General features: G+C 41.3%; 1 protein-coding gene across 1 annotated transcript; it reads right to left on the minus strand.

Moving 5' to 3' along the window:
- Positions 1–273: 273 nt before the first annotated feature.
- Positions 274–13,783, minus strand: LOC134198451 (calcium/calmodulin-dependent protein kinase type II delta chain-like). Its single transcript, XM_062667856.1, has 6 exons — positions 13,253–13,783; positions 12,544–12,569; positions 9,421–9,484; positions 9,280–9,355; positions 763–857; positions 274–710 (listed from the first exon to the last, which is right to left on the minus strand). The coding sequence occupies exons 1-6, from the start codon at positions 13,359–13,361 to the stop codon at positions 598–600; spliced, it is 483 nt and encodes a 160-aa protein (XP_062523840.1). The 5' UTR covers positions 13,362–13,783; the 3' UTR covers positions 274–597.
- Between the last annotated feature and the right edge of the window lie 9,103 nt (positions 13,784–22,886).

The raw sequence follows: 22,886 nt of genomic DNA on the forward strand, positions 1-22,886 counted from the left end.
TTCACGCTGATATGTAGCGCTCGCACGTTCAAACCTGGTTTGTGTAAAACGTAACCTATTTGGTGCCTTCAACCTGAAGAAAGATGACGAGTCAATTTGCTTGCAACCCAAACTCTGTTCAACAACGAGATTACAAAATCGTTCCCGTACGTTTTCCTTATTCGTAATACAGAGTAATGGACTGATGTAGATTGTTTACTATTGAAAATTTCCTTGCTGTGTTTTCTAAAGTTCATTAAAACAATCTGTCTGTCTCTGTTGGTCTGTCTCTCTGTCTGTCAATACATATATTTCAAACATGATTCTAGCAAGACACAAGATCTACCTAGAGTCCAACTATACATAAACATCTAGGTCATTCTCTGTTCTAGAAGCTAAAAGTTTTAATATTAATTAAAATAAAACCTATTGACCACAAATTCCATACTAAATCTACCATTTTTACATACTACACTCAGTCTCCGACTCCACTACTACTAATATTAAAGAACATCAAATAAGGTCTCAGTCACTGTTATATCCGTCTGTCTATGTCAACAACGTAATAACCTGCTTTCAACTTAGCTACCTGTACTACTTCTCATAGAAATTACTCTCTTACTTGTCAATAAATTGCATCAGCCGTACATAGGCAATCATTGCTCCCTGGTCACCCAACATTACTACTTTCGGATGTAAAATGTAATTTCGTATCTTTTCTGGCCGTTTTACTAAAAATTAGCACTGATAATAAACAAAAGCACAAAGAGACAATACACCTACCATGATCAAATAGAAATTGATGTAACTCCATCCCAGACACCAGCTCACCACACGTCTCATTCTCAAAACATGAAACATCCATGACAACCATCTCCCTGCAAGAAAGAAAATTAACTGTCTGTAAAAATTGCAGCATTACTAAGGAATGCAACAAGCAAAAATTTTCCTAAGGGCTTCCAGAATTACACTCTCCTTCTTACAGAAATAGCACTGTGTTTTAACTCTTAAAGGAACACTCCAGAGAACTGCACAGCTTTAGTGCGCAGTCGAAATAGCGAGGTCCAGTGATCGAGGGAGTTCGCGGAAAGTGTTCATGTGTTGGGATGAATGCCGCGTAAACTGCTAGAACACGATCAACAACAGTGTCCATTGCCTTTAACGTTAAATAATCTTACAACGCCTATTCTTGTGAATGTTGCCCGACAGATATATTGCACGAAAAGAAGGTCAGTCTCGAGGTGGTCTGAAAGTATCACGACAGTTTCTACTGTTCTTGGAGCGATGGAAACAACAGAGAGACCATATCCGGGAACGTGATTGCATCAGTAAAGCTCATGTGATCTGATAGCGTGCAAAAAACGCTTCAATTTGCAAACTAAATTCTTGAAACGGCCCCATGAGCTTTTAAGTTATGAAACGTTCTTAACGTACATCTGTCGGGTTTGCTCTGAGATAGTGCCCAGATACCAACTTGATTAGTATGGATTTCCCATTAGTAAGCAAAGGCGGAGCCAGCAGCCTAGTGCATATATCTGGAATGCTCCCTTAATACCCACATTCAAAGTATTCTCTCCTCTTTGTAATGTACAAACTTGCAAGTAACATAAAAATGTAATTTTTGAGAACGCACGCTTTAACTAGCATTACAAATGACCTGCATATACAATACGCATGACTTGCTGAGCCTAAGTTTAACACAAACTTTGAAATCAATTGAATGAAACACGTTCATTGACTGAGGCACGCCCAAGCCTAGAAGCCTAAGCCCAAGCGTAACCCTAGCACTACATTGCCTAACCACAACCCTAAGCCTGCAACTCAGCTTAATTAAGCCTCAGCCTCAGTCTAAGCTTATGACATGCCTAAACCAAGTTCTATTCCAACGGCGAGCAACTAAAAGAAGTGCTGAACATCAATCATGTTCATTTTTGACCAATCAAAAAGGCATATCCAGACTGAGACATATCAGGGATCAACAACGGAAGAACCGCTTGTAAAATCCGTTCGAAATTATTCATGTCTGGTAAATCCAGTACAAAAGTCACTATCGTGATCATGCAGTCGCAGGCCTTCAAAAGTTGGTAAAATTGCCTATGCTGCCGGCATTACTAAAGTATTCCTTTTACTCATGTTTGTCTTTTGTCACTACGATACAGTAAACAGAAGTAACGAAAGAGTCACGTATTCATCCATGTTTGCTGGTATGCACTTGAGGTTTGACAATCTGATCTACATTGTGCTAATATTGTGAACCAGTCAATGCTAGTGCTAACGTTTATGTCGACATCACACATCCGAGAGCTTGCTCACACCAACATCAGGACTAACTATGATTAGGCTACTTATGAGTAGGCCATCATTAGCGCACATGCATTCACACTGCCAATTATGATTAGTAAGCCATGCGGGCACATGAATGTAATTAGCCTCAACAGCTTTTCATCCCTCATATCCAACAAGAATCCATGCAAAATGCCTTGACAAATCCAGTGCTTTAGGTTTTCAAGAAAGAAACATTTTGTTTGATTTCTCTGGCAGCACTTCCAGGAACGACAGAAAGTTGTGACAAGCACGTAGTACACGTCTGTGCTACTGTAGACATTGCCTCCTTTCTCACGTTGTTGCTGCGTTTGTAGTAGCATCCAAACATAACATAGAACACCACATCAGAAACATAGGCGGCATGTTCTTCTCGTATGTTACCTCACGTGCAAAAGTCACGTGCACACACTAACATAGACTCAAATAGTAAGCGCGACGCACGCGAACTCTAGTCTGGACCAAAACAATACCAAAGTGATTTTGGAGGTACTATCAAAAAGTGATGCTAAATAGTAGTCTAACAGCCTAGGGTCGTTTTACCTAGTTCGATAATGAGATACGGTGCTTTTGCATTACACAAACATATCATTTGTAAATGCATGAGATCTCACAAACAAAGAAGATATGTCTGCCGTATTTAAGGCAATATCTTGGTGGACAGCATGAAACGACGACTCTTTCATTCTTCGGCAGAACGCTAGCTACTCTAACCACTCGACTAGCGAGACTACGGCTCAACCAGTTGTCAAACGTGATGGTCTAGCGACACTGCTGTGCATGCCCTGTCATCGCAAGCTTGAAAAGATTGAAGAACTGAAGCTGAAACTAAAACGTGTGCGTGCACAAGAGTCTTCACGGCTCTGGCATGCACTTAACCGCCCAGGAGGATTTCACACATGCGTAATCAGCATTAATTCACTTAGCATACCAAATTACTGCTAAACCAATCAGAATTTACAACTGATAGTCTGGTTCTAAGACGCTGATTGGCTTAGAAGGCTATTTCCGAAATAATTTTAGTACTGTTCTGTCCAGACTAGAGTTCGCGTGCTCTGTGCGCTCTGTGGTCTGGAAGTTCGAGACTAACACTAATGCTGCATTAGAATGGCATTACACTAATCATGATTACGTCTGGTGTGAACACTCTCCAGATCACACCTTGACACCCAGTGAACTTAATTATTACAACCTAGTCTTCATAAGAAAACAACCATACCGTCTCATGTCCAAGCTTATTCAACAAAACGTGTCAATTCTAGCTGGTTACAGCTATGACATCATCCACAATGTTAGAAACTTAACAAAATTGCATAAAAGAATACCACAAACAAACTATGTAGTAGCCAATAAATCCCATATTAAGAGGAAACTGACACAAAAATACAAGTCAATCTGTAATGAAAGTATGCATTGTGCTAACATATTCCAAAGTTTGATTCTGCTAAAGTGCTATACAAAGAAAAATCCTAAACTACATGTATCACACGTGTGTTCCATCTAAAATGATCATGCAAATGCAGCTTACTTAGGGGTCGTCCATTCTCAGCATTTTCACAAGCATACAAAGCGTTAGACTAGAGGGAGGGCTAGCACTTGCCGTAAGCGTTTGCAAAATACTTGTGGATGTGCATGCACAGTACCTGTTTAGGCCTATTCACGAGAAATGCTATTGACTGAAGATGAACGAAACTGCTGGTTTTTCACAAACTGATATTAAACATTTCTAACAGTATTAAATACTTATTTCTACTCTAGTGAGCCTTCTTGAATATCCTGGATTCTAACTACCACATCCGGGAGGTGTTCGTGCACTTCACAAGGAGCTTGCTGCAGAAACTGTCCACCTCATTCAGTTTAGCCAAATAGCCGGTGCAGTGCCCAAAAGACAACTAGCATGTATCAACACTTTGTGAACGCATTGTGTTCGCCAACTCTAAACGTCTTGGCCGTCAAGACACTGCTACAAAAGCACAAACACTGGAAACCTGGCAGCGTGGAGTAAAAAAAGAAGTATTTGAACACACTGTGCTGTTGATAAGTTGACAAGAAACAAGAAATGCAAAGTGACAGCATACTTTCAATGCAGTTCAAAACTGAAGGTGCATTTGTTGGGTGGCTTATAGGCTCAATCTTTCATGATGCTGTTTAACATGTGAAAATTGTACTATTGCAAGCTATCGATATTTTATTATATGCTTTCACAAAGAGGGAGGAAGTGAGAAAAAGCATACGCTGTGCTACGATTGTGAAAAGGCGTATGCTTTGTACGCTCGTAAAATGCCGGGGGGGGGGGAGGGGGATGGACAACCCCTTATGCAAATGCTTGGCAGGTTTCTCTACAAAATGATAAACTGTATCTCATACAGCAAACAAGGAGCTATCCTTGGTCATTTGGAACAAACCTCTGTCAAAACATTGGTTTTCATGACTTAGATGGTTCTCATGATGTAGATTGCATCAGTACCAATCAGTTACACCCCGTCAGAATAAGCAAGTGTGCAAGCTGACTTTCTGGAATAAAGAGACAAGTTTGCACAAAATGGATGCCTTTCTACACTTTTTGTATAAACCCAGATCAAACAGCAAGGAAAAGGCTCTCCTCTCCAGCCTGCACTCAATCACAACCTGCCATTGCATAACTCAAATTAAAGCTCTTTCTACTACAAATCACTTTCTCCACTGTCAAAAAGGCCTCCTTCACCATAATCAAAAAATGATACGATCAGAGAAAATGCAAATAATCTCCACTACATGCACATAGGTAAAACTATTGTTATGTCATCATTTTCAAGAATGGCAGTTCATGTGCAATACTTTACGATGTTTTCTCCATTGGTATAGCACATCGGCAGAAACAAATTTGAACAAGAATCAACACAATAACTACTTTTAATACAGATCAAATGTATATTTGAGAAAATTTCCCTATTAAATGAAAACATACACATGTCCATTTGTCATCTCATCTCACCTACAAGAATAGCAACTAGCTGTAAATAGCAACTAGCTGTAAATAGCAACTAGCTGTAAAGACAGCATGTTAAAGATACACTCCGTCGCTTAGCAATACACCCACGTAAACTTGATTGCATAGCTACACGATCAAGATAGAAAGTTGGTCTAAACTACAAGCAAAGCTGAATATGAGAGCGCTAGATATTAGCAGCAAATAGCTTGGAAACAGAGAGCATACGATGATCACGTGAGAAACATTCTGTCAACGGGCACTAGCGCTAGGAGCCTCGCTACTAACAAAATGCTAGAAGACCCTTGCGAGATGTTGAGAAATGTGATTGTGGGTTATGAAACGGGCGTGGATGCGCATGCAAGGCTGAAGGAACCAACTGCACTGCATTTTGTGGGCTTGCACTTATCACGTGGCCTGCTTATTGCTTACCACGTGATCATCGTATGCGCTGTTTTCACGCTGATATGTAGTGCTCGCACGTTCAAACCTGGTTTTCTGTAAAACGCAACCTATTTGGTGCCTTCGACCTGAGAAAAGATGACAAGTTGGTTATGCACGACCCGAACTCTGCTTCAACTACGAGATTGCAAAGTCGCTCCTGTACGTTTTCCTTATTTGCAACGGTGACTATGCTATGATATCCAGCTTTACCTGTAGTTCAGGCCAACCTTCCAACTTGATTGCGAATAGTAAGCAATCAAGTTTGCGGGGCGTAGCGCTAAACGACACAGTGTACTTTAACTGCCAATTTCTAATGTGTTGTGTGAACCACACACCATACACCACACACCATTCAACTTTTCATACAGTAAGACAGTCATTCCTTAGCGCTGTAGTTGTTGCCGGTTAAAAAATACTTTAGCAACTATAGAAATGCTGTCGTTCCATTAAGGTCTGCCTAGACATCTTGAGTATTGCAGTACAAGTCTTGCAATACCTGATATTCGCTGAAGGTTTATAGATGTTCACAAACTATGAACAGGGTTCTAACCAGGACAGTCTTCACCATTGCTTTGACGATTGGGAGTTTCGTAGACAGATGGGGAGGTTCCAACCGTTATTGTCCTAATGAGGAGCAGTACTGTGCACATCTTGAGACAGCTGCGTCGTTAGATCTTCATATTGAAGACTAACGACAAACTCGCATTTGATTAGACATACGAGTCTAGCCCATCCTCGAGCAGCAATATTTATTAATTAATTAGCCCTGATAGCAGACATTTGAGTTTAGACAACTCACTAACTACACAAAAGACTCGCGCAAAAAAGACATTCTGTTTCCTCTTTTACTTTAGTCGAGCCACACGTTTACATAGGAATGCAGCAGATGTCACTATAGAAAACAGTGTAACAGTTGTGGTATGAAAGGAAACATCTTGCATTGCACTACATTTATGTAAAAAGTACTTAACTACACCTGTTGGTATTGTAATCGTATCTACAGCTGTGGCCAAAAGTTGTCAGACACATGTCATGTTTTATGTAAATTGGTCATATTTGGTTAGAAATGCAGTTATAGCTCAGTAATAAATCCAATATAACAATTATAATTTGAGATAACAATAATTTTATTATAAAATGTCAATTATGCCCAAAACTAACAAAACAGTATCATTAAATATATGGAGTAACATGTAACGTAGGAAAAGACATCATTTGAGATAACAGCAACAAATTAGCAATACACAGTAATAATTGATACTATTTTGTACACAGTTCCTTGGCACGGATCAGAGCTGATATCCTTGTCGGCATGCTGTTCACCAGGTTCTGGCACTTCTCAGGAGCTATCCTCTGCCACTTGTCCTGGAGTACAGCCTTCAGCTGGGCCTTGCTGGTTGGCTGGTGACGTCGGGCAGCTATTTTCAGGTCGCCCCACAGGTTCTCAATTGGGTTCATGTCTGGTGATTGTGGCAGCCAGTCCATCACCCGAACATTGTTGGTCTGAAACCATCGTCTTGTTGAGACTAAGGTGTGGCATGGAGCATTATCCTGCTGGAATGTGTAGTTCTGGCCAATCCGGGACATCTCACAAGCTGCAGGTAACATTGTATCATGGAGAATAGCCTGATACTTCTCAGAGTTGATTGTTCCGTCAGACAGTCACCCTTCCAACTCCAGAACTTGACATGCACCCCCAGACCATAACGGATCCTGAGCCATGTTTCGCTGTGGGAACGATGCAGTCTTTGTTCCACCCTTCTCCAGGCCTTCTTCGTACCCTCACATTCCCTGGAGTTGCGAACAACTGGAAACTGGATTCGTCAGACCATAACACGGTTCCACTGTCTTTGAGTCCATTTTTTGTGCCTATGAGCCCAAGTCAGCCTCTTCCTCTTCTGGTCAGGTTTGATGAGTGGCTTCTTTCGGGCCTTGCATGACCTCAGACCATGGTCTAGCAACCTTCTGCAAGTTGTCCTGACGGAAGCAGTCACAGCACCACCATTAGTCCATTCTTGGTGCAATTTTACTGCTGTTTTCTTCCTGTCTCGCAAGCTCATCCTGCACAGGTTCCTGTCGTCTCGAGCGATGGTGACCCGTGGCCGTCCAGTGCGGCGCCTGTCCCTCACACTACTGGTTTAATGGAGTTTCTGGAGCAAGGCTGCAATGCCAGCAGGAGATTTACGAACCCTGCGAGCAATCTGGCGACAGCTGAGACCCTCCTCATGCAGCACCTGGATCCTGATCCTCTCCGCCTTGGTGTAGTTCCGTGTCTTGGCCATCGTGAGCTTGATATGAGTCAAATTGCTCAGAAACTTTTGCTAGACTTATAGCTACACTTGCGCAATAAAATTGTGGTTTCTTAATATAGTTTTATAGGCTATTCTCTAAATGGCGACAAACACATCTGTAATGGAATACGTAGCTATTGGTCAAATAATTGCTATACCAAGTTCAAGTAATTTGTCATCCCTAAACCTGCTTAAATATTGGTGTATTATACTCTCTTTGAGTAAAGTGGTCATAATGTTCAATGCAAATCCTGGTGAGAACCATATTTTTCACTTTAACTATATTTTTTAAGATGTCCGAAAACTTTTGGCCACAGCTGTAGACTAAATAGGTGAGTCTTCCCATCAGTCACCAGTAAATATCCAATTAATTCTAAGCTTCCTCTACTTTCATCCCTTCGCATCTTTGTTCCTTCCCATTTTCGTCAACGCCAAGATCAGTTGGCAATGTATGGCAATAGCAATTTGTCAACACTGTCGACATACGTAGTATAGGCAAACCATGGACAGTTGGTGAAGTAATTCCTCCTATTGTAGATTCACTTGCAGCACAACATGAGTGGAGCCACCTCAATTAAGTCACTCCTCTTTACTCATATGTATCTAAAGCAGATGACCTCAGCACAGGGCTTCATACAACAGCTTAAACCACACCATGCTCAAAACTTGACCAACCTACTGATAATAGCAGATTGGGCTTTAGCCATCCCTTTCATGACAGTAGATTGAGAGCATGATTTTAGCAAATTACAGCTAATAAATACATGTTCGTGTGCGTTTAAAAAATGAAACTATGGTTCAACTACTGAGAATTTCTTTATATGGTCCCTCTATTACTGATTTTGAATTTAGTGAGGCGTTGTGAGTATAACACTCAAAAAGAAAAGAAGGTTGCCTACGGGCCATATTGACCTAGATAATTAGTAGAAATTATGATTGAACACTTGAACTAACATAGAATCATAGACATATTACTGGTTTGCTTTAATATCGTTATATCTACCGAAGTTGTAAGTAGTGTATTTGAATTGTTAGATTTTGAATACAGCATAATGTCTGCGAGTATGGCATCAACAGCAACTGTGGGCGTGGTTTTTATTAACGGTTGGCATGCAAAGTACTGTCTAGAACCCTGGTACTAATATTTCAGAAAAAAGTATAAACAACAGCAAGAGTATGTTATAGCATGGTATGTGTACGCAAACTAATGGACAACTCTCTAAAGCAGTATGGTCAATCCGACAATACAATTATCATACACGAGAATCATCTTACTTGTACGTCTCATAATCTCCTGTTGTAATCGCCTCAAGAAGCTTTTCTGTAAATTCCACAATTTCTGCTCTTTGATCTGAACCATGAACAAATGTCATGATTTAATATTGGTCCAAACAACGTTCAAGCTACAATAAATACCTTGCTGCATTTCAGCTGATGATTCTTCTATGGCAGAAAGCTCTGATTCTTTTATTCCTGCAGGCTGCCACATAAATTATGAATGAGATGAAGCCAAACAAGACACAATAAAAGACAACAAATACAAACAGAAAGCAAAACATATGACACATGTTTACAATATCTGGGTGACAAAAGTTCCCAACAATACAACGTGGTTTAAAATACCAACAAAGTGCCAAGTTGTATTGTATTCTCTGTTCATAAATGTCGACTACTGTACTATGTCTGCCTGTCTGTAAAAACGCTCTGTCAATTAACTAACTACCCAAATGATATCACAAATTGTTACAAATTTCTTGGCCCAAATAGGTTTCCTGTTACTTAGAGGTGCAGGGTCACGGTCAGACACGCGTACTGCATCCCTTTAAAAAAAAGGTGCACTTTTTCAAACACTCAGTAACCGCGAAGACTTAAACGCTCTAATTTGCACTGAAGGCAACGCTAACTGAAGTCTCTCTATAGCCTGAATTGGAAAGATCAAGATGTTGCAGTATGAGGCTGCATTAGACCGTGACTCTGGCTGGTATCTAAATTCTAGGCTTCTAGATGTAGTTCTTGGAGTTTTTCTCCTAAAACTTCAAAAATGAGGTTGCTACGCTGCAGTTTCAGTAAAGTTCAACAAGCACCCTCGCACTTCAAGCCATATCGGTTCCTTAAGTTCTGCACGTAACCAAAAAGCACACATCACGTTCCCGTATGTTGCATCTGCTGTAGTCATGTCTTTCGCTCAGAGTAACCAAGCTCACTCAGTTCATAGTGAGCACCAAAAATTTGTACTGCTTACACTGCTGCCGTGCCCGTCAATTGACATCTAAATAACCAGTTTTGCAGTAGTTTCGTCTATAGACCTTTGTGAATACGCAAATACGAACAACATTTGAAGGGCTTACTGGCAATCGAAACTGATTTTCTTGCCAGGACACTTGAACATATGTTACGTACAATAGCTATGATGCAAAAGCTACCTCATGTGAGATCGGCTCAAGTGCGCGTGTCCGACCGTGACCCTGTACTTTTAACATATTACAACAACTCTAAATGGGAGTTACACTTTGGTAATGAAAGCAAATGAAAAGTTCAGAAGTGCTTCAGAAAGTTGACTACATCCGCATATTATATTACAACGTCTAGTCTTAAGCCGAGTTCACACTATCCGTAGCATCACATCCGCCCACATCAAAAGACGCGTACGCGGTGGCATATGTGAATCCCTTCATGCTACGTGACCTACCCTGTGACGGACAGATGACGCGTGAATAGCATCCAATTCTATCCCAGCGTCAAACCGCAAGTCCTCTCCGTTTCAGAAAAAATGAAACTGAGTAGCTGACAAATCACAGCAAATGCGAATATTCCAATTAACTTGTGAGTATTCGTGAGTATGCCGTATAATCACTGAAACGATGACGAACAATTCTACAATCCCTTGTCTTCTTCCTTCTTTGGTAGAGCCACAGCACACACAAACAGAGTTTCCTTTCCCATCGAGAAAACGAAAGTCACATAAAGTCATACATCAATTATTGGACACTCCCCAATATAGAACACTGGTGTACAAAAAACAGACGAAGATTTCTTGTATCTAAGGCATAAATGTAGAGAGTAGTCACATGGTAACACAACGTGCTAGATTCAGCTTGATCACTTGGCGTATTGCTGTTCACGGTGACAAAATAGAACTTCTGCTACTCTTCTTGACATGCCCATCAATTATCAGACAGCCGCCGGTTTTGCTTTCGACGATACTACAGTTCAGTGTCTGCATCTTAAAATAATAGGTACATGTCTCGTCTACTCACAGTGATAACAACAGATCGGCAGCTTTGCACGTTGCTCTCCAGGAAGCTGAAGAAGAGGGGCAGGTCTTGTTCTCTAATATCAGACATCCGATTTACTTGATGCGAGTCCAATATAGACAAGAACTGTGAAGAATTGTGTTAATGCTGACTACAGACGTCTACTACATGCCCACCGAGCATGGGAAGTCTTTGACTCGTCTCCATATCAAACAAAAGAAATATTAGGAGAGAAAAGTAGATCTTGAAATGACTCCTATGATGCATGTATGCTCAATATAGACGTGGGATAGACAACTACGATCGCAAAAAGCCGTGTTCTAGATGTCAAGGCGACGTGTGTGACGCGGCAGTAGGGTCTGGCTACGCGAGGCTATATGCTGCTCTGATCAAGCCCATCAGCTACCGCCGTCTCTAGATTCATTTGTTCGCAAACGATGGTCATGTTATGAACGTGCTAGATGAGGGAAAGCTATAAATGTTCAGTAGACTCATTTATTTGTTTGCAGACGGTACAGAGACAAGTCAAAAGCTCTTCATGCTCGTCGGGCATTTACAAAACGTCTGCAGTCAGTATTAATACAATTCATTGCACTTCTCGCCTATTAGCACTCGCATCAAGCAAACTCAGGCGTCCAATATTATCAAGATCCATCCCTCTTCTTCAGCTTCCTGAAGAGCAACGTGTAAAGCTGCCGATCTGTTGTTATCACTACAAGTAGAAGAGACATGTACCTATTATTTTAAGGTTCAGACACTGAACTGTAGTACCATCGAGAAAGCAAAACCGGCGGCTGTCTGATAATTGATGGGCGAGTCCAATAAATGGGAAGAGTAGTGGAAGCTCTATTTTGTCACCGTGAACAGCAATAAGCCAAGTGATCAAGCTGAATCTAGCACATCGTGTTACCGTGTGACTTCTCTCTACATTCATGCCTTAGATACAAGAAATCTTCATCTGGTTTCCATACGCCAGTGTCCAATATTATATGTCCGATAATTGATGTAAGACTCTACTTAGAGTGCGCTACAAATTGTAAATCACTCTGCATCAATGTTTGACAGAACCCCTGACGACAAACGTTATGAAACGAAACTGACTCCTGTCCGTCACATTTTAAGAACTCAGCCTTAGTCTAAATAGCTGTCTGCAGTTACATTCCGGTAGGCAATGTTGCATTATTATGGTGCTCATTATAAAATAAGTGCTACCCCTTCATAAACAAATATCAAACAAACAAACACATTTTACACTAACGCCTTCTATACCACTGTCTTTGCCTACCTTCTGTTCTTGATCAGATCCTTTACCTGTTACACAACATATCAAATAATACAATGCTATCATACCATCAAAATTAATAACACAACAACATCATGCATAATAACCATTTCTGCTTTTAATTAAACATTACAATACCTGACAAACAGCAAACCGTTCTGGTTAGCTGAAATGCATCAAAGGAACCACTAAAACCACACAACAGCCACACTGTAGCTGGAGCAAGCAAGACAAATAGAACATTTTTGATTAGTCTTCCAACTACAGTTGAACTGCTAAAGGAAGTGAAGCTGCTATGTTATAAAATCAGCAAAGTTGAAACTTCTGTATATGAAAACAGTATAGTGTAAACAATTACCGTAGAATTGCTCCTTAACATTCTGATATATATCAGAGTGACTAGTTTACAAAATAAGTTTCAAGTTTGTAGATCTGACATTGTTTTTATGTTGTCTTTTCTTATTTAAAAGATTATCCATACACAGTCACATCTCCTCTTCTTCACTGTATTTTTTATTAAAAAGATAACAACAAGCACAAAGGAACCCATCCATGCTGACATGTTACATCTACGTGATAGATGACCTATTTGCATCTCTCAAACAAACAATACTTAACTGTGAAAATACCAGACAGACCAAACAGCTGTCCAAGACATCCAGCTCATTTCTCACACACAGCATAAGCAAAAGTGTTAGGCTACATTACATACCTGTCAATAGTCCAGGTCCCACCAGTGATGTGAAACTGTTTAGCCTTTTAGCTGCAACAGTTGTTAGTATAGCTCCCTGTAAAAGACATGACATCATGAATGCAGGCATGTGAACAACCAGGCCATTGCCAATCTAGAAATAACAGTAAATTTGAAATAAATAAATAATTAAATTAAGCCAACTGATACACTTTCGAGTCAAACCAAATTGTACACTAGGTGCCTACTGCACAACCCCTGCTGAATTTCAAACTACACATACCCTTCCTAGCACCAGTCAAAGACTTTCTGTCCACAAGTTTACTTGCCTTGCCTGTGTGCCTACCTGCATGTCATTATCTCGTCCACCACCCTGGTACCTTTCTAGTTCCCTATAGTCCCTCTATCTGTTTGTGACAGTCAAATTGTCTATGCACTTCTCTCACTGTGGTCACTGTGTTCTCTACCATCGACTTGTCATTGAATCACTGGTCTTCTCCTTCTATGCTGATTTTAGTCATTCTACATCTTATATTTCTGTGTGTTTGTCAGTCTACAAGTAGATGTGTCTATCTGTATCTGTAAGTCAAATTTAGCAACAATACAGCTAGTATCAATCATTGAAAAAAGCTTCACAATCCAGCGCTCTCCCCAGGATCTTTAACAGAGCGACCCACTCTGCCTTATTCTAAGAAATAGGTTGTTTAGGTCATCCAGAAACCATGGCCTGACAGTGCTGAGAGCTAGACAGTGGGTGGCATCTAGTTAGCAAACACTGTACACACTCACACATGCAGCCACTTATCACGCTTCTGCACCTGGTGTTCATGTGCAAGTACTGCACATAAAATAACCAGCTAACCGCAAGTGAATCATGTCCGCGTCGCAGAGAACTATTCGGTCTTTCTTCAAGAGCAATGTTGTTGAAGCTTAAGAACACCTGTGAAATATTGTGAAAGAAAACAAAGGGCAACAGTGGGCATGGCATTAGGCAAATATGCCCGCTTAATGGAGTATCCCTCTCTGCCTTTTAAAAGTGCCCTCTCACAATTCAGCATGCACACATAGACACACCCACACCACTTGAAATTTCAAGTTGTGTCATAACGAAGCAGATCAAGGAAACGAAACATCTTAGGGTGAATCACGTTCTATGGCATTCTTTTGTCCTAGTACAAAGAGAAATGCAAATCGCGCTCTTGTACGCCACGGCAGTTACACTACTCGTCCTTGATATTTCGAGAAAGCTAACAATAATTATGTTAAGTTCTTTATCTACACATCGACCATTTACCATCTTGAGATAGCTTGCTGTTGAACGACAAACCACTTTCTCTATTGTTTTCTTGTGCACGTGACCCAGAAATGGGTGAAGCACAAAGCATTATTGTGATGGCATCCAAAACTTGGAATGTGAAAGAAGCAAGCACCAGACGCTGCCAACAATGCAGATTGCGCAGCTATCTTTACAGTGCATGATACAGCGGGTTGCCAAAAGTCTTGGTACGGTGAGAAAATAGCAAATTTCGTATGCTCTTTGCCTTCAAAATTGTACCCACAAGTGTCATGAGGAACACATCTATAAGATAATGTTCTTAGATTATTCAGGCATTTCTTGAAGTTTGTGAAGACAACACAAGGAGTCTTTCTGAGCTACTATGCCAAGATGAAAGGAACTGACCATCGAAGAGCGATCACAGATTGTTGGGATGGTGAAGGCAGGGATGACAATGTCAGCTGCCACCCAAAAGATTACGAGGCCACTTTCCACAGTGGCGAACATAGTAAAGAAGTACAGAACAACTGGACCAGTAGCTAACAAGAACAGAAGTGGAAGACCTCAGAAAGCAACACCATGTGATCTGCGCCACTTGCAGAAGATCGTCAAGGATGACAAGAGGATTTCTTGCAAGGACATTAGTCAGAAATGAAGCCAGGCGTCTCAAACGTCTTTTAGTCAAAGAACAGCTAGAAGAAGATTGAAGGAACTGGGATATAGAGGACGAGCAGCTCGGAAAAAACCCTTCATTAGCGACATCAACAAAAGACGTAGAGTACAGTGGGCCCACGAGCACAAAAGGCATGACTGTAAAAGAGTGGGGAAATATTGTATTTACCCATGACAGCAACATTAGACTAAATGGAAGTGATGGCCGAGTGTACATATGGTGAAAATCTACGGAAGAGTGGCTGCCCATGTGCACAGTGGGAACTGTCCAACAAGGGATATTATGGATGATCTGGGAGCAATTTCAAGTGAAGGTGCTGGTCCTCTTGCTTTCATCGAGGGTAGTGTAACAAGAAAGAAATACATCAAAACTCTTAATAAACATTTTCTCCCTCTGGTGAAAACACGAGAAGCTAGAGGAAAGCCTACATTTCTGCAAGATGACAATGCAACCGTTCATCGTGCAAAGATTGTGACCAAATGGAAAGGGGATTGGGGGAGTACTGTCGTTACCTTGGCCAGCTCAAAGTCCTGACCTCAATCCAATAGAAAACCTTTGGGCATTGCTCAAGAAAAAGTTCGCAACCAAATTTGGGGTCCATCCAACAAGAAAGAATTGAAAAAGGCAATCACAGATGAGTGGCAGAAACTACCATTGGCACTAATTCAAAATTTAGTATCATCCATGAAAAGCAGGATTGCTGCTGTAATTAAAGCTAAGGGATATTCTTCTAAGTATTAGGGAAGCAAATTGTATATGGATAGATTCTTCTAGCATGTTGAGTTTACAAACAGTATAAAAAACAAACTTGCATGGGTCAAGAGCGAGCCCTACCAAGACTTTTGGCAACCCACTGTAACTATAAGGACTGGCTAGAATTGACGAATAGCCTACAGTTAGCGACAGACAATGAGGTAGCTATAGCAGTGTTTCTTCTACAGAAATTCAACAGCTGCAAGTCAGATGTATGCGTTGGTACATTGATAAGCTAGTACACGTACAGAGCTTCATACATGGTAGATGTTTCAATGCCATTGCGATAATGCCCTGTGCTCCACTCAATTTTGGGTCATGTGCAACAAGGAAGAGATCGAGAAATCGCTTTGTTGTTCAACAGCAAGCTATTTCAAAACTGGTAAATGGTAACTGTGTGGATAAAAGCACGATTTCAAGTTTGCGCGAGTGTGTCTGCACATTCGCGTGAATTTCATGACTGGGTTCCCTTTAAGTATTCTGGGGAGAACACTGTGACACAATCTAACACCTCAACAAACAAAGCAGAAGTTGACAGACTTGCATTCACATTAACTTAGTTAATTAACAGCATAACAGTTACTTCAGAAATAAATAGAAATGTAGTATAATATATACAGAAACTACTCACTCTTGAGTCACGAAACAGTAAGGGGTGGTTCACAATTTTCGTCATTTCCACGAGCGTACAAAACGTATGCTAGGAGGGTAAAGGGTAGGGTCTCTTTAAATGGTGATTAGGATATTGATCTATTTATCTTTCATTTTAATACCAAGCAAAGCTTTACACAATGCCCTTCAAATGCTCGGGAGATGCGTTGCGCAGGACCCTTATTAGATGGTTAGACTGCTTTGAGTTGAGATCTTTCAATGCAGTCTAGAATCACAAAGTTTGCCCATGCGCATCCTGAATTAATCTAGGTATTTAAAGGTAGTGTGGAGGTCTGCATGGAAGCCTTCCAAGACTTTCAGTCATTGTTTACATATTGCCTGCGTAAATGAACCAGTGCGCACCAGAATCTGCACTGTCTATATCATCACTTTATGAACGTGTCTGTGTTCAACAATGAACATCGATCATGAAGAAATACAATGCCTGCCGGACGGAAGGAGTGGAAGGCCGCTGCAAAAGACAAGGCCAAATTCTGCCTCACGTTTGAAGCAGTGACGAAAAAGATGAAAAACAGACGCAGAAAGGATTCGGAACACTGCATTGGTTTTTGAAAAAGACGGTAAGATGCCACATTCTACGTAGTATCCTAGAAACAATACTTGTATTTTACAATGAGAATACAATGGAGGCCAAAAACGGATCTGTGTCAGGATCACAATGTGTCCTCTTCAAGTAAAGTTCATCCCAATGATTCAAGCTCGTCCTCTCAAGTTAGTCACTCCCCTGTTCAACTGCAGGAGGCTACAATGCCACAATCTGTTGAATGTTCTGAGGCGTTACTTGTACGCATCTTAGATAGACAGAAGACTGTCATTAGACATATGTGCGCATCACTAAACATTAGTTCAGATCGACTTCTTCATCCAGATGTCACATCTCACGGCGAATTCAAGCTTGCGCTGTCCTCTGTGGCTACTTCCTTACAAAGAGTTCAATTCACAATAAAGAGAGTGGAAGTGTAAACTGAGTTTTGTTAAATCTCCCTCCAAAGTTGCATCTACGGTTGAACAGGCCTTATCACAACTGCATATTCTCAAAGATGCCCTGATTACCTTATCAGTAACGCAAATATTGACCTCAAGCCTTTCTGTGCAGCTAAGATCTTGTCAAGAAAAGCTGAAAAAGATGTTACCTCTTTTTAGAAGCAAAAATGTAATGGAAACAGCTATTCCTAGACAACAAGCTGCAGTGAGAGCTCAAAAGCAAAGGACATTTTCAAATTGACCAGCCTTGGTGACTACGTACTTACTGCATCAAATTCCCTTGGCTTGTACAAACAAAGTGAAGTGGAAGAGAGTGGGAAGAAACAAGTCTTCAAACCCCTGTCATCAGGACAGCTTAGCCACTTTGTGAGCATCAGGGATGCATGTTATCAGGTGAATTACCGTGCAGTGCCAGCAGAGATCCTGATAGAGACCTATAACCTAGAAGACAGGAACATTTTGAAGGAGATTGTCAACCAGCTACTGAAAGTATTTCCCTTGCTCTGTGTATGAAAGGGAGCACAATGGGTTCTGGTTGACTTCCACAAGTTGGTTTTTCATCCAAATTTTGTTTATGACCTTCTGACAATAGACACATCCGTTGAAGAAAGTGAAGATAGTGTACGTGCGCTGCCTGCTGAAACCTCATCAGAGGGCCCATTCTTTACAAGAAGACTGGCCAAAGACCTCTGCAAGAGCGATATCCTCAGCTTCTTTCTGTCATGTTGGACTCTATAAAACTGCATGGGTTTGAAGCACATGCCAGAAGGCAAACAGGGACAGGGTCATCTTGTGGTGTTCATTTGGAAGATATCCGTCAGCACATGCTCTCTCATATCGAAGGCCTTGACAAGAAATCTTGAACCAAAATATGTTATCTACTTTGACCAGCACGAGAAACCCCAAAGATGCTGCAAAGCATAAAGATGTACTTGATGTGAGAGTTGGTGTAAAGTCAGCTGATGTGAGCAAACATTGTGACGACAACCATGAGTATTTTGCAGCAGTGACAAATGTTCGAGAAATGTCTGCAGTATATCCCAAGGAGATGCATTGTGTTTTCTTGTGATTCTAAGGCCAAAGTCCATATAGGTGGTCAAGCTGTTTCGCGCTACCATCAGCTGCGGATATATATATATATATATATATATATATATATATATATATATATATATATATATATATACAGATGACGTACCTCGCTACTCTGATCATGATTTTCCTCAATGTCGCTATTTGAAAGAACCTGATGGCTACCTACTTGTTGCTGCAGAGTAGGTCTCCTGGCCAGCCAGAAGTTGGGAAAGGACAAGCTAGGTCGAAAAGTCTGTCAGAACTCCCGTCACTGGTCCCTTGTGGATCTACAGTCGTGGTGTAAAACATACGCCCACAACAATTGCCAACCACATCAATGATATGAGATATTCTTGCAAAGAATCCTGCACAGAAGAAACCTGTCATGGTTTTACTGACAGATGAGGGCCCTGATTAGAGCCCAAACTCTAATGTGAATGAGCTCTGTTAGGCCGCACATGGGAAGATAAATATTTAGACATGCTTGTTGCCACCTGTGGTGCCCCCGGACAATCAAGATTTAATCCCATTGAGCACCTTTGGTCCAGCTGTTCTCGTTGGCTTGCTGGAGTCTCATTGTCCGCGTGCTTGCCTGGAGAAAACTCAGCACCAGCACACTAGAACATTCCACAATCAGAAGGAAGAGAAGGAAGTGCAGGTGTTTACAAATGCCCTGGAATCACTTAAGTCTTATTGGGATGGAAAGATGCACAACGGTTTTCGTGTTATGTCTACTGCTGTACATTTCCGAAGAAGCAGCGGTCTCTACTCCGATTATGCCCGAGTCAAGACCATGCTCGACAGCAATTTACGGCATGTAAAGGAAGACAGCGAACTGCAAGCATACTTGGAGAAATGTAGGTTCTATGTCAAACACATGGACAGACGATGAGAACAGGTTGTTTTCAGAAAACAGCTTGTGGCAACCACAAATGTGTCTGTCAGAAAACAGATGTTGACGCTACTGAAGTCTTTAAAATACCTACTTGTGACAGATGGCTTTTGCCACCTATCACTCCAGATCCCAAGTTTCCAGGACACTACCTTGTCTTCGAGCAACTTGGTACCAATTTGTTATTCAGCGATCCTGATCAGCACATAACAAAGTCCTCAAATGGTTCCTGTACCACTTGCAGGTGAGGCTGTCCTCTGTACTAAAAATTTTTATCACTGTTTGCTGTTTATTTCAATATTTCAATAACTACTGATGAAATATGTTCAGGTATGTCTTTACAAGTCAGTCTGATTGCATCACACTTCCTGGTTAGTTTTTTTTTGTTAGGAAAGTCTGTGTGCAATCAATATCAGTATCAAGTGGCAGTATCTTAGCTATACCCTCACTACCAGTGACTAGTTTCCTGGCCACCCGAACAACATACTGATATGTAGTGTAACGCTTTGACTCAGACAATAATACCATATAACCAGTTATTCTGCGGTCTTAATTTACTGCAATTTGAGAATTTAGACAAAGTTTTAATTACAGCAAATTAAATTTCTGCATTCCAACCAGAAAGAGTTACTGGTACACACAGTGTCACATGTGTACATGTGTCGCAACAGTAACTTCCTGGGACTACGAGGATAGGGCTAAATATCTGTGAATTCTATTTGTGCACCCTGTGATTTCATCGCAGAATTATCATGATCGCAGAAATAACCGATTATGCGGTACATACCGCCATCTCATGTCTGCATAAAAAAGTACTTCTCCACCTACTTGTTGTTAAATTCTTTCACACGTTGCACTAAAAATTTTGCTCTAAATGAACACAATTGTAGTTTATACGATGAACATAATACATTTTGGAAAGAGCATTTTGTTTAGCAGCATTATTTGAATGATATTGGTGGGCATGCTCTAAAACTCTCCTTATCAGCTACATACTGTAAAAGAAGAAAATGTAACGGGAAGAAAAGTTAACGATTTCCCCAAAATTACATGTTTTTGCAGGTTAGCGGAAGAAAAGTTAACGATGTGAGTACAACCAGTTGCTAGTATGCAGAATCCAGTTGGACAGTAGTACAGTAGTTTACAAACAAAACAAAACCAAACTACAGTACCGACCTATAGAAACACAATGTCACCTGGTCAACGTCAATGCTACAGCAAACTGAAGAAGAGGAACTACCAACAAACAAACAAAAGTGACCACAAACAGCACTGTGAAGTGCGCTAGCACCCTTATGGTACAGTAGTAACAGTACTTATTGGTAGCAGCTGTGATCCCTGCTTCAAAAAGCCACGTTTAATAGTATCTTGCTGCTCCTTGAGCCAGCAGATGGTCTTGACAAGCCACTGGAAGTGAATGGGCTTCAGCCTAGAGGTTTTCATGTCAACCTTTATGTCCTCAATTGCCAAGTTGCTGTCAAGGCTAGACTTCACCTCCTCTGCACACCATTCTCCAAATTCTGCTTCAAATGGCGCTTGAAAGGATCATTGATGGAGATGTCCAGTGGCTGTAGCATTCCTGTACATCCTGTTGGTATGAACACTACCTTGACGTGGTGCTCACCTAATTTCTTGAGGACACTTTGACATCAATGGGCGGCAAAGACATCCCAAAGGCACAAACCAAACGTGTCTCCAGGTAACTGCAGATGTTGTCTTTCTGTTGCCATGTGAGGGCTCAACACCTTTTCAATGAACTCAATCATGGTTTCCTCAGTGGACCGATGATTCTGACTGTGCGTGATGTTCCATCCTGGAGGAACAACTACAGAAGAATGGCAATGAGAGGTTTTCCCAGCGTAGATCACCTGTGGTGGGAGCAGTTGGCCATCAAGGGACACAGATAATAGTACAGTGATTTCACGTTTATCATACAAACCAACAATTGCCACTTGCTTGCTACCCTCTGCAGCCAAACTCCAAGGGTTTACCGGCACCATCTTTGATCCAGTTTGATCACAATTGACAACCATTGTTGGCAGGATGTGAAACGTGCTGACTGCCTCAGCCACCTTGTTCAAAAAGGAAGCCTTCACTTCTGGGAAATCGGGAAGAATTTTACAAGCAGTGCGCGTTCCTTTCCTCTTGACGTAGCCAAGCCTAGTCAAAAATGACTTGGCCCAACTTTTATCCAAGTCAATGTGTCCGCCATGCTCCTTCAGAAGTGACACATTTTGGTGCGCAACGATGCCCTTGGCCGATGCCAGAACAATATCAGTACTGATAGTTGAACCAGCAGAGCGCAGGCTACAGACGAGTTTCTTCGTCAGATCATCAATCTCAACCGGCAGCAAAAGAGGGCGCCATCGGGGGCCAGACGACTTGACGCGAATTTCGTCGTACTCTTTTCCCCGCTCCATCTGCTCTTTCAGATTGCGCTTGAAGTTTCTTACTGTCACTTCAGGAAAGCGATGTTTAAGTTCACGAGAGAACTTCTCCACCGCACTTTTATTTCCGTACACAAGTGCGTGCTTGCCAATTTTCGTCTTTACATCCTCCTCGTAGCTGGCAGTGTACCTCTTTCTTCTTCGGCCACTGCCGTCACTTGAAGCATTGATGATCTCTTCAGCGACTGCTCTACCAGCAGCAAGTGCTCTCTCAGACTCATCGTCATCCCTAGATGTAGTCCACTGAAAATAACTTGTGATGCTGGACATCTTACTACTAGTACAATGATTCAACGCACCTTGGATGCACACCCAGCAAAACTGAAGTGGTACAGTTCCGTGAGACTGGGATACTACTATGTAGTAGGGACTGCTAAACTGCGCACGTGCAAGGCACATTTTGACAGCGATTTAAAAGTTACCAAAGGATTTTTTTCGTTAAAACGTTAGACTAAATTCCTCGTTACATTTTCTTCTTTTACAGTACTCTTGTTTCCTGCGTGCCAGTTTCTTCTGCTCCTTACACACCATTACGATATGGTATCAAGTAACAAATTAAGACAAGAAATCTTATCTGTCAATCGGCATGTGCGTTCCAGTCCCACGTAAGACAAGACTCATATCCACACTTTCTCTTCTACCAGTTAGAAAAAACGATCTTTGTCACATGCATGTGCAAGTTTTCTGCGAAGATCCTGTTCGCCAGCCCACGCAGAGAACGGTGAAATCCGACAAAACTGGTAAGTCGGCATATGCACATGCAGAGAAAGCCGCGGCAAACGGCGTGGTCAAATTTCATAGTAAAAACGTCATCCAACATCGGCCAAAAGTGCTATCGCCAAAGCGATAGTCAAAGATCATGGCTCTTGCATAGTGGTGCATGA

This window comes from Corticium candelabrum, chromosome 2 (assembly GCF_963422355.1).
Source record: "Corticium candelabrum chromosome 2, ooCorCand1.1, whole genome shotgun sequence".
Taxonomy (NCBI): Eukaryota; Metazoa; Porifera; class Homoscleromorpha; order Homosclerophorida; family Plakinidae; genus Corticium; species Corticium candelabrum.

Bases quoted from the DNA above. Each gene is read 5' to 3' on its own strand.
- LOC134198451 (XM_062667856.1), bottom strand. From the start codon at position 13,361: ATGCCTGCATTCATGATGTCATGTCTTTTACAGGGAGCTATACTAACA. The intron at 9,485-12,543 runs GTAGGCAAAGAC...TTTATGTGGCAG, and splicing joins GATCTGATCAAGAACAGAAG to CCTGCAGGAATAAAAGAATC. The intron at 711-762 runs GTAGGTGTATTG...GCTAATTTTTAG, and splicing joins TCAATTTCTATTTGATCATG to TAAAACGGCCAGAAAAGATA.